This window comes from Triticum aestivum, chromosome 2B, assembly GCF_018294505.1.
Source record: "Triticum aestivum cultivar Chinese Spring chromosome 2B, IWGSC CS RefSeq v2.1, whole genome shotgun sequence".
Lineage (NCBI taxonomy): Eukaryota > Viridiplantae > Streptophyta > Magnoliopsida > Poales > Poaceae > Triticum > Triticum aestivum.
The window spans coordinates 139,028,733-139,042,902 of record NC_057798.1 but is presented as its reverse complement, the minus strand read 5'-3'; the positions used below and the strand labels follow the sequence as shown (position 1 = coordinate 139,042,902).

The following is a 14,170-nucleotide window of genomic DNA, read 5'->3' as shown; positions in this document are numbered from 1 at the left end:
GGGATTACTGTCTGTCACTGATGCAACGCTTTGATGTTTTTTTTACGCACGGAAGCCAATTTACAAATTCTACAAATATGCCCTAATTTGTGGCCAACATATAAACACACGGGACGGGAGGACACAGCTTTTCAGCATGCCATTTTGGCAATCAATCTTCAGACTTGATAAAACATCACAGGGTTTTGCTTATCCCCTAATTTCAGTGCAGTTGCTTATTTCTGTATCCAACATTACAGGGCTTTGCTTATTTCTTGTACTAGTACTATTTTGTACTGTAAAATCTAACAATCTGTGAAGCACTGAAGCTGCTGCTTCAAACTATGTGTTAGAGTAGCATTTCTTGCAGTCAGGGAGCGTTGTGCCTGCGAGGAAGGCCTGGACAAGCTGAAGCGCTCGCTGCGGCTGGTAGCTGGGGACCTCGTGGCCAGCTCCTCTCACCGTCACCAAGCTGAGGCCGCCCTTGTACTGCACCACGTATCCGCCCACCTCTCCGGCACCCTGAGTTGGATCGATCACAAGATTAAACAGGCCATTAGATCACGTTGGTGACTAGATTAGAGCAGGGGAAGAGCCAAGTGTGAGCACCTTGGTACTGCTGAACCAGGGCCTCCATTTCGCAGCCACGGGGAGCTGGAGCTGGTTGATGGAGTATCTGGTGGCGGTGACCGGCACGTTCCCGTCGGTGTCTCCGCTGCGAGGATCCGTGGTTAACTTTCATGCGTGAGCATTTGAAGAGTGCTGCTACCTTAGAACTGTAAAAACGTCTTATGTTTAGAGGCAGGGGGGGTATGATGCATGCGCACCTGTACACCCAGACTTTGATGTTGTTTTTCATCAGCTCCCGGATGATGGGCAAAACAGTTGCGGCGCTGTCCACCCAGCGCGTGAAGACCTCGCTGAAAATGGGCAAGAAAATAAACAGCGGTCATTCATAAACCGTTTGATTTGTTATGACTGGAATTTGATTTGTTTAGCCTTCATTTCGACGAACCATATTGTCTGCTTATAGTCCATGTGCAGAAAGTATATAACTGAGCTAGTTTGGACACTTGAGACTACCGTTCGTAGAAATTAGGACATGTGTATTGGTTGATAAGATGATCTAATCTTAAACTTGCCTTGTAATTTATATGACAATAAAAACATGATGTACAATGAATTTTCCGTCTTATCTTTTGCACATATTTAAGGATATCTGGTTAGGGAAGATAAGAGATCATCCCTTAATTAAGAGAAGACAAACTTTTTTCTTTTCAGATTTTTTTCTCCGTCTCAACATTTATCACATGTGGCACTTAATTAAGATAAGAGATAACATCATTATACATGTCCTAGGATGGGTACGCGATGAACATACCTGCAAGCTAACCAGGGGCGGTCGAGGCGGGTGACGTTTGCGTGGAGCGCCTTTTGAACATCTGGCTTGTTGAGGTAGGCCTCTACATAATTACTTGTGCACGTATCAAAGCTCTCGATCTGGAGGCACATAAAGTACAACCCAAGTCAACTTCACTACTCAATACTTCGAGAGAAAAGCGAACCAACCTGTGGTTGAGATGGTTAGGTGGACAGTGGTATCCCCAACCCACTAGGGTTCAAATCCTGAAGCTCGCATTATTTCTGGATTTATTTCAGGATTTCCGACGATACGCTTTCAGATGTGCTCATAGGGGTAGGGTGTGCGTGTGTGCGTTCATAGGGGTGAGTGTATGCGTGTGTATATGAGCGCTTGTGTCTGTACTGATGTTAAAAAAATACTTCAAGAGAAAAAAAACTTATTTTTTACCTTCATTTAGTTTTACATATTTTGTTGTGGGAATCGACGTAAATCCACTCAAACAATGACAAGCTACCTCATCGACCATGATGAAAATTTCATAACCCGTCTAGGCATCAAGGCCACATGTTGTGAGAGTGGTTAATGTACTACGCATGAGATATCCCACGCATGTATTCACTATTCACCACCGCTTTAAGATCAGCGACATGTTTCCTGATTTTTGAATTATTTTATCTTATCTCAAAGTATTAGATGATGTTTCTTTAGGCTTTTTCTTGTTTCAAAGTGTAGCATAATGTTTCATTGTGTATCAACAAATCCACTCTAAAATAAGTGCATTCCTATTTTATTGATACACCGCGATAAGTAATTCGGGACGGAGGGAGTAGATAGCAGATACATGCACCAGATATCATTTCTTCGCACATTGTCACAATATGGTGAGCTGTGATCATGACCATGACATACCGAGGGGGTGATAGGCGGCGTGACGAGCCCTTCCGTCTGGCAGTTTGGCGCGTAGATGTTGTAATTGTCGATGTCACGGAGGCTCTGGACGACATCGTCGTTGGCTTCCTCGCAGAGATCATTCGACTGTGCGCCATTGGTGAAGTTGCAGTTTTGGTTGACGCCGGCGGCCGTCTCGTCGGAGATGAGCGCGTGCGTCCAGTAGAAGTCGAACGTGCCCTTCTTGTCCGTCCCCTCGTTGATCACCGCGTTCCCAATCTTAAGACACGGCACGCAACGCATCGCTTAGCATGCACAACTGATGATGATGATTCAGTAATGTGTAAGCTGGAGCTTGACGACGTGTACCATGACCCCTTTGAGGTTGATGGCCGGGGAGGCGTGGCGGAGGACGGCGTGGGCCAGCTGCGGCGCGAAGTGGCCGGCGTAGCTCTCGCCGGCGATGTAGAAGTCGCGGCCCTTGTACTCGGGGAAGCGCTCCATCCAGCTGACCAGGAAAGCGTACGCGTCCTCCGCCGTCCGGTTGTCCCCGCTCCGGTCGTAGTCCGCCGTCGTGTTCGAGTACGAGTACCCCACCCCCGCCGGGCTCTCCAAGAACAGCACGTTCGCCGCTGAATTATTTAATCATCACCCGGTCACTCGCCAATGGATCATATCATTGCACATCGTGGAAGAGAAATGAGCGTGTAGGTGACCGTGCGTACCGTGGTTCCAGGAGTAGGGGTTGCGGTAGAGCGTCTTGCCGTCGCTCATGACGCGGAACGGGCCGAGCTCCTCCATGGCGCCGTACCCCAGCGACGAGCACCCGGGCCCCCCGTTGAGCCAGAGGAGGAGGGGCTTGCCCTTGGACGACGACCCGTCGCCGTTGCCGTTGCCGCCGATGGCCTCGGCGAGGTAGTAGAACAGGGCGCGGCCGGCCGGCGCGTCCACCGTCACGTACCCGGCGTACTGCGCGAAGTCCACGCCGCTCGGCTGCCCGGGCAGCGCCTCCACGCGGTCGGCCTCCTTGCGCCCGACCTCAGCAGCCGGCACCGGCCTGGATCTTCTGCTAGCCGTCGCCCTGCTCGGCCCCTCCACGGCCGCCAGCGACGACGACCGGCGTAGCCGGCGCAGGTGGTCGCCCTGCCGCGCCCTGGCCGCCGCTGCCGTGCCGCAGCCCAGCGCGAGGCATTGCACCAACACCAGAACCAACATCAGCATGGCCCTCCTCATGGTGCTCTGTTTCTCAGCTTCTGCCGGCACTGTTCTATCGGCCGGTGGCTGCACACTGGAGACGGCTGGGTGCTCGTGTAGTCGTGTCTGGTAGTGGTATTTATAGGGCGGGGATTCTCCCGACCACCAAGCTCGGTGTCGGAGAATTTCCTTCAAGATAGATGGGCTATCCACTAGGCGCAGTAGTGAGTAGTGACACTGTCTTTTTCTCTTTCGAAAGTTCAGTAGGCGGTACACTGTCAGGACCTAAAGCTCTGCATCTATCGTCGAGGGAGGAGAAACAGGACAGTCCCGGATTCACATAAGCAACGGTCCAGATGGAAGCTCGCAAGTGGAGTGGCATCCATCGGTCGGATTTTGATTTGATCCAACGTCGAAAGTTGAGAACAAGAGGGGAGATCCATTGAAGGCCTCCTTTGTCCATAGGATAGGATTATCATAGGAATAGAAATTTTGAAAAAATAAGATGACATGTATCTTAAATTTTATGAGTCGAAATAAAAAAGGAGGACCAAGTGTTATACGAAAAATGTGGAGGATAGAAACCAATCTCACGTAGGAATAAGAATCCATTCCTATGAACTAGAAGGCTCTAAAGAAAAATATTCGTATAATCCTATCCTATAGAATTATTATGAAATTCCTCCAAAGCAATGGAGGCCCAGGTGTTATTTGATAGAGTTACAGTCAAGTGGCACAAATGCCTCAATACAAAGAGGACAACGATGTAGCCATACAACTGAGCAACACTCAGTGCAACTATAAACAACCAACCGACTGCTACCCTATTTTGCTCACGGCAAATTGTCTGAAGAATAAACTCTATTCCAGCGTCTAGATGACTGTATGCTGAACGATCCAAGATGTCAGTATTGCTTCTCCTTAGGGTTTTTTGGTGGGCTTTTTTTGTTTTTGTTTTTGCGAATACGGGAAATTCTTGTGCTTTGTGAAACATGCTGTCCTCCACGTTCTCGACAAAGGATCTGGTTGCAATACAAGGATGCTGTGATGACTTGAAAACAGTATATGGGCGACTCTTAATTAGTTAACCTCAAAGAAGTCCTAATGGACGATCATTGTCATCTAGAAGTGTTGACATATGTGCAACAAAAAGATCAAACGGGGTGTCGTTAGCGGAAACGAGTTGAACATACTTTGGCCGTGGTGTTGAACCTGACCGCTGCTCCAGCTATTACTAACAATATCCCTAATGTTTCACACAAAAAAGTATATCCTAATGTAATTGGTTAGGTGAGCTCCCAATTAGGCAATTAATTACCACGTGATTTGGACGTGGGCATGGTTAGCTTTGGGGTTCCACTAAGTGGTTGTTTGGATAGCAGGCATAAGCCATGGGATATGGAAAACTGAGTATTTAGCTGCATTTTAGCAAAATCATTTTTTTCCACGAATACACTTTGGAGCGTATCATTTCATCGATAGAGAGCGAAAAGAGTAGAGGGGGTCGACATCCAAAGCTGCATGCGCACAAGGGCGTACCAACGGATGTCCCTAAGCAAGAGAACATCACACAGAATTAGAGACTAAATTTCTTTTTGAACATCAGTACAGACGTAAGCCCTCATACATACGCGCATACACTCACCTCTATGAACGCACACACGCACACCCTACCCCTATGAGCACCTCCGAGAGACTGAGCCGGCATGTCATCTTGAAATTTACGAAGTCACCGTAGGCGCCTCGTCATCGACGGGAACGTCTCCTCCCACTGAAAGCGCATCGCCGGAAATCTTGAAATAAATCCAGGAATAATGCGAGCACCAGGGCTTGAACCCTGGTGGACTGGGGATATCACTGTCCCTCTAACAATCCAACCACAGGTTGGTTCGCGAATTAGAGACTAAGTTACAGGTGTTGGGGAACGTAGTAATTTTAAAAAAATTCCTACGCACACGCAAGATCATGGTGATGCATAACAACGAGAGGGGAGAGTGTTGTCCACGTACCCTCGTAGACCGAAAGCGGAAGCGTTAGCACAACGCGGTTGATGTAGTCGTACATCTTCACGATCCGACCGATCAAGTACCGAACCTCCAAGTTCAGCACACGTTCAGCTCGATGACGTCCCATGAACTCCGATCCAGCAGAGCTTTGCGGGAGAGTTTCGTCAGCACGACGGCGTGATGACGGTGTTGATGATGCTACCGACGCAAGGCTTCGCCTAAGCACCGCTACGATATTACCGAGGTGGAATATGGTGGAGGGGCACCGCACACGGCTAAGAGATCAATTGTTGTCCCTAGAGGTGCCCCCTGCCCCCGTATATAAAGGATCAGGGGGAGGGGGCGGCCGGCCAGGAGGAGGGCGCGCCTGGGAGGAGTCCTACTCCCACCGGGAGTACGACTCCCTCTTTTCCTAGTTGGAGTAGGAAGGGGAAAGGAAGGGAAGGAGAGAGGAGGAAGGAAAGGGGGCGCCGCCCCCCTCCTTGTCCAATTCGGACTAGAGGGGGAGGGGATGCGCGGCCAGCCCTAGCCGCCCCTCCTCTTATCCACTAAGCCCATCTTGGCCCATTAAACTCCCCGGGGGGTTCCGGTAACCCCCCGGTACTCCGGTATATGCCCGAAACCTCCCGAAACACTTCGGGTGTCCGAACATAGTGATCCAATATATCGATCTTTACGTATCGACCATTCCGAGACTCCTCGTCATGTCCGTGATCATATCCGGGACTCCGAACTACCTTCGGTATATCAAAACACAAAAAGTCATAATACCGATCGTCACTGAACTTTAAGCGTGCGGACCCTACGGGTTCGAGAACTATGTAGACATGACCGAGACACGTCTTCGTGTTGGAAATATGCCCTAGAGGCAATAATAAATTAGTTATTATTATTATATTTCTGTGTTCATGATAATCGTTTATTATCCATGCTATAATTGTATTGATGGGAAACTCAGATACATGTGTGGATACATAGACAACACCATGTCCCTAGTAAGCCTCTAGTTGACTAGCTCGTTGATCAATAGATGGTTACAGTTTCCTGACCATGGACATTGGATGTCGTTGATAATGGGATCACATCATTAGGAGAATGATGTGATGGACAAGACCCAATCCCAAGCCTAGCACAAAGATCGTGTAGTTCGTATGCTAAAGCTTTTCTAATGTCAAGTATCATTTCCTTAGACCATGAGATTGTGCAACTCCTGGATACTGTAGGAATGCTTTGGGTGTGCCAAACGTCACAAAGTAACTGGGTGGCTATAAAGGTGCACTACGGGTATCTCCGAAAGTGTCTGTTGGTTTGGCACGAATCGAGACTGGGATTTGTCACTCCGTGTGACGGAGAGGTATCTCTGGGCCCACTCGGTAGGACATCATCATAATGTGCACAATATGACCAAGGGGTTGATCACGGGATGATGTGTTACGGAACGAGTAAAGAGACTTGCTGGTAACGAGATTGAACAAGGTATCGGGTTACCGATGATCGAATCTCGGGCAAGTACTATACCGCTAGACAAAGGGAATTGAATACGAGATTTATTGAATCCTCGACATCGTGGTTCATCCGATGAGATCATCGTGGAACATGTGGGAGTCAACATGGGTATCCAGATCCCGCTGTTGGTTATTGGCCGGAGAGTTGTCTCGGTCATGTCTACATGTCTCCCGAACCCGTAGGGTCTACACACTTAAGGTTCGATGACGCTAGGGTTATAGGGAATAGATGTACGTGGTTACCGAATGTTGTTCGGAGTCCCGGATGAAATCCTGGACGTCACGAGGAGTTCCGTAATGGTCCGGAGGTAAAGATTTGTATATGGGAAGTCCTGTTTTGGTCACCGAAAAGTTTCGGGTGCTATCGGTAATGTACCGGGACCACCGGGAGGGTCCCGGGGGTCCACCAAGTGGGGCCACCGGCCCCAGAGGGAAGCATGGGCCAAGTGTGGGAGGGGACCAGCCCCAGGTGGGCTGGTGCGCCCCACCATGGCCCAAGGCACCTAGGGTTTGGGAAAGGGGCGCCTTCACCTTACTTGGGGGGCAAGTTTCCCCCTCTCCCCCCTTTGGCCGCCACCCTAGATGGGTTTTGGGGCTGCCGCACCCCTTGGGGTGGGAACCCTAGAGGGGGCGCAGCCCTCTCCCTCTCCCCTATATATAGTTGAGGTCTTTGGGGCTGCAAACACAAGAGTATCCACCTCTCCCTGGCGCAGCCCTACCTCTCTTCCTCCTCCTCTCCCGCGGTGCTTGGCGAAGCCCTGCAGGATTGCCATGCTCCTCCACCACCACCACGCCGTTGTGCTGCTGCTGGACGGAGTCTTCCCCAACCTCTCCCTCTCTCCTTGCTGGATCAAGGCATGGGAGACGTCACCGGGCTGCATGTGTGTTGAACGCGGAGGTGCCGTCCGTTCGGCACTAGGATCATCGGTGATTTGGATCACGACGAGTACGACTCCATCAACCCTGTTCACTTGAACGCTTCTGCTTAGCAATCTACAAGGGTATGTAGATGCACTCTCCTTTCCCTCATTGCTAGATTACTCCATAGATTGATCTTGGTGATGTGTAGAAATTTTTTGATTTCTGCTACGTTCCCCAACAGTGGCATCATGAGCTAGGTCTATGCGTAGTTTCTATGCACGAGTAGAACACAAGTTGTTGTGGGCGTTGATTTTGTTCAATATGCTTACTGTTACTAGTCCAATCTTGTTTCGATGGTATTGTGGGATGAAGCGGCCCGGACCGACCTTACACGTACACTTACGTGAGACAGGTTCCACCGACTGACATGCACTAGTTGCATAAGGTGGCTAGCGGGTGCCAGTCTCTCCCACTTTAGTCGGATCGGATTCGATGAAAGGGTCCTTATGAAGGGTAAATAGCAATTGACATATCACGTTGTGGTTTTGGTAGGTAAGAAACGTTCTTGCTAGAAACCCATAGCAGCCACGTAAAACATGCAAACAACAATTAGAGGATGTCTAACTTGTTTTTGCAGGGTATGCTATGTGATGTGATATGGCCAAAAAGAATGTGATGAATGATATGTGATGTATGAGATTGATCATGTTCTTGTAATAGGAATCACGACTTGCATGTCGATGAGTATGATAACTGGCAGGAGCCATAGGAGTTGTCTTAATTTATTGTATGACCTGCGTGTCAATGAACAACGCCATGTAATTACTTTACTTTATTGCTAAACCGTTAGCCATAGTAGTAGAAGTAATAGTTGGCGAGACAACTTCATGGAGACACAATGATGGAGATCATGGTGTCATGCCGGTGACGATGATGATCATGGAGCCCCGAAGATGGAGATCAAAAGGAGCAAAATGACATTGGCCATATCATGTCACTTTTGATTGCATGTGATGTTTATCATGTTTATGCATCTTATTTGCTTAGAACGACGGTAGTAAATAAGACGATCCCTCATTAAAATTTCAAGTAAGTGTTCCCCCTAACTATGCACCATGGCGAAAGTTCGTTGTTTCGAAGCACCATGTGATGATCGGGTGTGATAGATTCTAACATTCACATACAACAGGTGTAAGCCATATTTACACACGCGAAACACTTAGGTTAACTTGACGAGCCTAGCATGTACAGACATTGCCTCGGAACACAAGAGACCGAAAGGTCGAGCATGAGTCGTATGGTAGATACGATCAACATGAAGATGTTCACCGATGCTGACTAGTCCGTCTCACGTGATGATCGGACACGGCCTAGTTGACTCGGATCATGTAATCACTTAGATGACTAGAGGGATGTCTATCTGAGTGGGAGTTCATAAGATGAACTTAATTATCCTGAACATAGTCAAAAGGTTTTTGCAAATTATGTCGTAGCTCACGCTTTAGTTCTACTGTTTTAGATATGTTCCTAGAGAAAATTCAGTTGAAAGTTAATAGTAGCGATTATGCGGACTAGGTCCGTAAACTGAGGATTGTCCTCGTTGCTTCGTAGAAGGCTTATGTCCTTAATGCACCCCTCAGTGTGCTGAACCTCGAACGTTGTCTGTGGATGTTGCGAACATCTGACATACACGTTTTTGATAACTACGTGATAGTTCAGTTAAACGGTTTAGAGTTGAGGCACCAAAGACGATTTCGAAATGTCGCGGAACATATGAGATGTTTCGAGGGCTGAAATTGGGATTTCAGGCTCGTTCCCACGTCAAGAGGTATAATACCTCCGACGATTTTCTTAGCCGGCAAACTAAGGGAGAAAAGCTCAATCGTTGAGCTTGTGCTCAGATTGTCTGAGTACAACAATCACTTGAATTGAGTGGGAGTTGATCTTCCAGATGAGATAGTGATGTTTCTAAAGTCATTGCCACCAAGCTGCTAGAGCTTCGTGATGAACTATAACATATCAGGGATAGATATGATGATCCTTGAGATATTCGCGATGTTTGACACCGCAAAAGTAGAAACCAAGAAGGAGCATCAATCGTTGATGGTTGGTGAAACCACTAGTTTCAAGAAGGGCAAGGGCAAGAAGGGATACTTCATGAAACGACAAATCAGCTGCTGCTCTAGTGAAGAAACGCAAGGTTGAACCCAAACCCAAGACTAAGTGCTTCTGTAATAAGGGGAACAACCACTGGAGCAGAATTACCCTAGATACTTGGTAGATGAGAAGGCTGGCAAGGTCGATAGAAGTATAATGGATATACATTATGTTAATGTGTACTTTACTAGTACTCCTAGTAGCACCAGGGTATTAGATACCGGTTCGGTTGCTAAGTGTTAGTAACTCAAAATAAAAGGCTGCGGAGTAGACGGAGACTAGCTAAAGGTGAGCTGGCGATATGTGTTGGAAGTTTTCCAAGCTTGATGTGATCAAGCATCGTACGCTCCCTCTACCATCGAGATTGGTGTTAAACCTAAATAATTGTTATTTGGTGCTTGCGTTGAGCATAGACATGATTGGATTATGTCTATCGCAATACGGTTGTTCATTTAAGGAGAATAATGGTTACACTGTTTATTTGAATAATACCTTCAATGGTCTTGCACCTAAAATGAATGGTTTATTGAATCTCGATCGTAGTGATACACATGGTCATGCCAAAAGATATAAGATAGTAATGATAGTACCACCTACTTGTGGCACTGCCATGTAAGTCATATTGGTATAAAACGCATGAAGACGCTCCATGTTGATGGATCTTTGGACTCACTCGTTTTTGAAAAGTTTGAGACATGCGAACCATGACTATTGGTGTATATGCATGGAGAAACTCCATGCAAATAGACCGTTTGGACTCACTTGATTTTGAATCACTTGAGACATGCAAATCATACCACATGGGCAAGATGACTGAAAGCCTCGTTTTCAGTAAAATGGAACAAGAAAGCAACTTGTTGGAAGTAATACATTTTGATGTGTGCGGTCCAATGAGTGCTGAGGCACGCAGTGGATATCGTTATGTTCTTACTTCATGGATGATTTGAGTAGATACTGAGTCTATTTACTTGATGAAACACAAGTCTGAATTATTGAATGGTTCAAGTAATTTCAGAGTGAAGTTGAAGATGATCATGACAAGAGGATAAAATGTCTATGATATGATCATAGAGATGAGTATCTGAGTTACGAGCTTTGGCACGCAATTAAGACATTGTGGAAATTGTTTCACAATTAATACCGCCTAGAACACCATAGTGTGATGGTGTGTCCGAACATCATAGTTGCACCCTATTGGATATGGTGCGTACCATGATGTCTCTTATCGAATTACCACTATCGTTCATGGGTTAGGCATTAGAGACAACCACATTCACTTTAAATAGGGCACCACGTAACTCCGTTGAGACGACCCCTTTTGAACTATGGTTTGGAGAAACCTAAGCTGTCGTTTCTTAAAAATTTGAGGCTGCGACGCTTATGTGAAAAAGTTTCAGGTTGATAAGCTCGAACCCAAAGCGGATAAAATGCATCTTCATAGGACACCCAAAACAGTTGGGTATACCTCCTAATTCAGATCCGAAAGCAATAGGGATTGTTTCTTGAATCGGGTCCTTTCTCGAGGAAAAAGTTTGTCTCGAAAATTGAGTGGGAGGATGGTGGAGACTTGATGAGGTTATTGAACCATCACTTCAACTAGTGTGTGGCAGGGCACGGGAAGTTGTTCCTGTAGCGCCTACACCACTTGAAGTAGAAGCTTATGATAGTGATCATGAAGTTTTGGATCAAGTCACTACCGTACCTCATAGGGTGACAAGGATGCATACTACTTCAGAGTGGTACAGTAATCATGTCTTGAAGGTCATGTTGCTAGACAACAATGAACCTACGAGCTATGGAGAAGCGATGGTGGGCCCATATTCCGACAAATGGTTAGAAGCCATGAAATCCGAGATAGGATCCATGTATCAGAACAAAGCATGGACTTTGGTGGACTTGCCCGATGATCGGCAAGCCATTGAGATAAATGGATCTTTAAGAATAAGACGGACGTGGACGGTAATGTCACCGTCTATGAAGCTCGACTTGTGGCGAAGAGTTTTTCACAAGTTCAAGGAGTTGACTATGATGAGATTTTCTCATACGTAGCGATGCTTAAGTCCGTCGGAATCATGTTAGCATTAGCTGCATTTATGAAATCTGGCAGATGGATGTCAAAATGAGTTTCCTTACCAGTTTTCGTAAGGAAAGGTTGTATGTGATACAATCAGAAAGATTTTGTCGATTCTAAGGATGCTAAAAGGTATGCTGGCTCTAGCGATCCTTCCATGGACTGGAGTAAGCATCTCAGAGTTGAATATACACTTTGATAAGATGATCAAAGATTTTGGGTTTATACAAAGTTTATGAGAAACTTGTATTTCCAAAGAAGTGAGTGGGAGCACTATAGAATTTCTGATAAGTATATGTTGTAAACATATTGTTGATCAGAAATGATGTAGAATTTCTAGAAAGCATATAGGGTTATTTGAAAAGTGTTTTTCAATGGAAAACCTGGATTAGGCTACTTGAACAATAAGCATCAAGATCTATAAGATAGATCAAAATGCTTAATAGTACTTTCAAATGAGCACATACCTTGACATGATCTTGAAGGTGTTCAAGATGGATCAGTCAAAGAAGGAGTTCTTGCCTGAGTTGTAAGGTATGAAGTTAAGACTTAAAGCTCGACCACGGCAGAATAGAGAGAAAGGACGAAGGTCGCCCCCTATGTTTCAGACGTAGGCTCCATAGTATGCTATGCTGAGTACCGCACCTGATGTGTGCGTTGCCACGTGTCTGGCAAAGGGGTACAAGAGTGATCCAGTAATGGATCATTGGACAGCGGTCAAAATTGTCCTTGGAGTAATAAGGACATGTTTCTCGATTATGGAGGTGATAAAGAGTTCGGCGTAAAGGGTTACGTCGATGCTAGCTTTAACACCTATCCGTATGACTCTGAGTAGCAAACCGGATATGTATAGTGGAGCAACCATTTGGAATAGCTCCAAGTGGAGCGTGGAAGCAGCATTTACAATATGACCTAGAGATTTGCGAAGTACATACAGATCTGAATGTTGCAGACCCATTGACTAAAACCTCTCTCACAAGCAAAACATGATCAAACCCCAGAACTCATTGAGTCTTAATCACATGATGATGTGAACTAGTTTAGTGACACTAGTAAACTCTTTGGATGTTGGTCACATGGAGATGTGACCTGTGAGTGTTAATCACATGGCGATGTGAACTAGATTATTGACTCTAGTGCAAGTGGGAGACTGTTGTAAATATGCCCTAGAAGCAATAATAAATTAGTTATTATTATTATATTTCTGTGTTCATGATAATCGTTTATTATCCATGCTATAATTGTATTGATGGGAAACTCAGATACATGTGTGGATACATAGACAACACCATGTCCCTAGTAAGCCTCTAGTTCACCAGCTCGTTGATCAATAGATGGTTACGGTTTCCTAACCATGGACATTGGATGTCGTTGATAACGGGATCACATCATTAGGAGAATGATGTGATGGACAAGACCCAATCCTAAGCCTAGCACAAAGATCGTGTAGTTTGTATGCTAAAGCTTTTCTAATGTCAAGTACCATTTCCTTAGACCATGAGATTGTGCAACTCCCGGATACCGTAGGAATGCTTTGGGTGTACCAAACGTCACAACGTAACTGGGTGGCTATAAAGGTGCACTACGGGTATCTCCGAAAGTGTCTGTTGGGTTGGCACAAATCGAGACTGGGATTTGTCACTCCGTGTGACGGAGAGGTATCTCTGGGCCTGTCGGTGTCAAAACCGGCGGATCTTGGGTAGGGGGTCCCGAACTATGCGTCTAGGCGGATGGTAACAGGAGACAAGGGACACGATGTTTTTACCCAGGTTCGGGCCCTCTCGATGGAGGTAAAACCCTACTCCTGCTTGATTGATATTGATGATATGGGTAGTACAAGAGTGGATCTACCACGAGATCAAGGAGGCTAAACCCTAGAAGCTAGCCTATGGTATGATTGTTGTAATGGTTGTTCGTCCTACGGACTAAAACCCTCCGGTTTATATAGACACCGGAGAGGGCTAGGGTTACACAGAGTCGGTTACAATGGTAGGAGATCTACATATCCGTATCGCCAAGCTTGCCTTCCACGCCAAGGGAAGTCCCATCCGGACACGGGACGAAGTCTTCAATCTTGTATCTTCATAGTCTTGGAGTCCGGCGGACGATGATAGTCCGGCTGTCCGGACACCCCCTAGTCCAGGAC

General features: G+C 46.4%; 1 protein-coding gene across 1 annotated transcript; it reads right to left on the bottom strand.

Annotated features, from left to right (window-relative positions):
• Positions 1-321: 321 nt before the first annotated feature.
• LOC123039109 (serine carboxypeptidase II-3-like) lies at positions 322-3,487 on the bottom strand. Its single transcript, XM_044462396.1, has 7 exons — positions 2,956-3,487; positions 2,600-2,862; positions 2,252-2,509; positions 1,361-1,479; positions 807-899; positions 589-694; positions 322-501 (listed from the first exon to the last, which is right to left on the bottom strand). Exons 1-7 carry the CDS (start codon positions 3,461-3,463, stop codon positions 322-324), a joined length of 1,527 nt encoding a protein of 508 aa, XP_044318331.1. The 5' UTR covers positions 3,464-3,487.
• Between the last annotated feature and the right edge of the window lie 10,683 nt (positions 3,488-14,170).

Coding starts and splice junctions, on each gene's coding strand:
- LOC123039109 (XM_044462396.1), bottom strand. CDS start 3,463: ATGAGGAGGGCCATGCTGATGTTGGTTCTGGTGTTGGTGCAATGCCTC. Junction 2,863..2,955: donor CCCCTACTCCTGGAACCACG/GTACGCACGGTC, acceptor TAAATAATTCAG/CGGCGAACGTGCTGTTCTTG. Junction 1,480..2,251: donor CGCCGCCTATCACCCCCTCG/GTATGTCATGGT, acceptor ATGTGCCTCCAG/ATCGAGAGCTTTGATACGTG.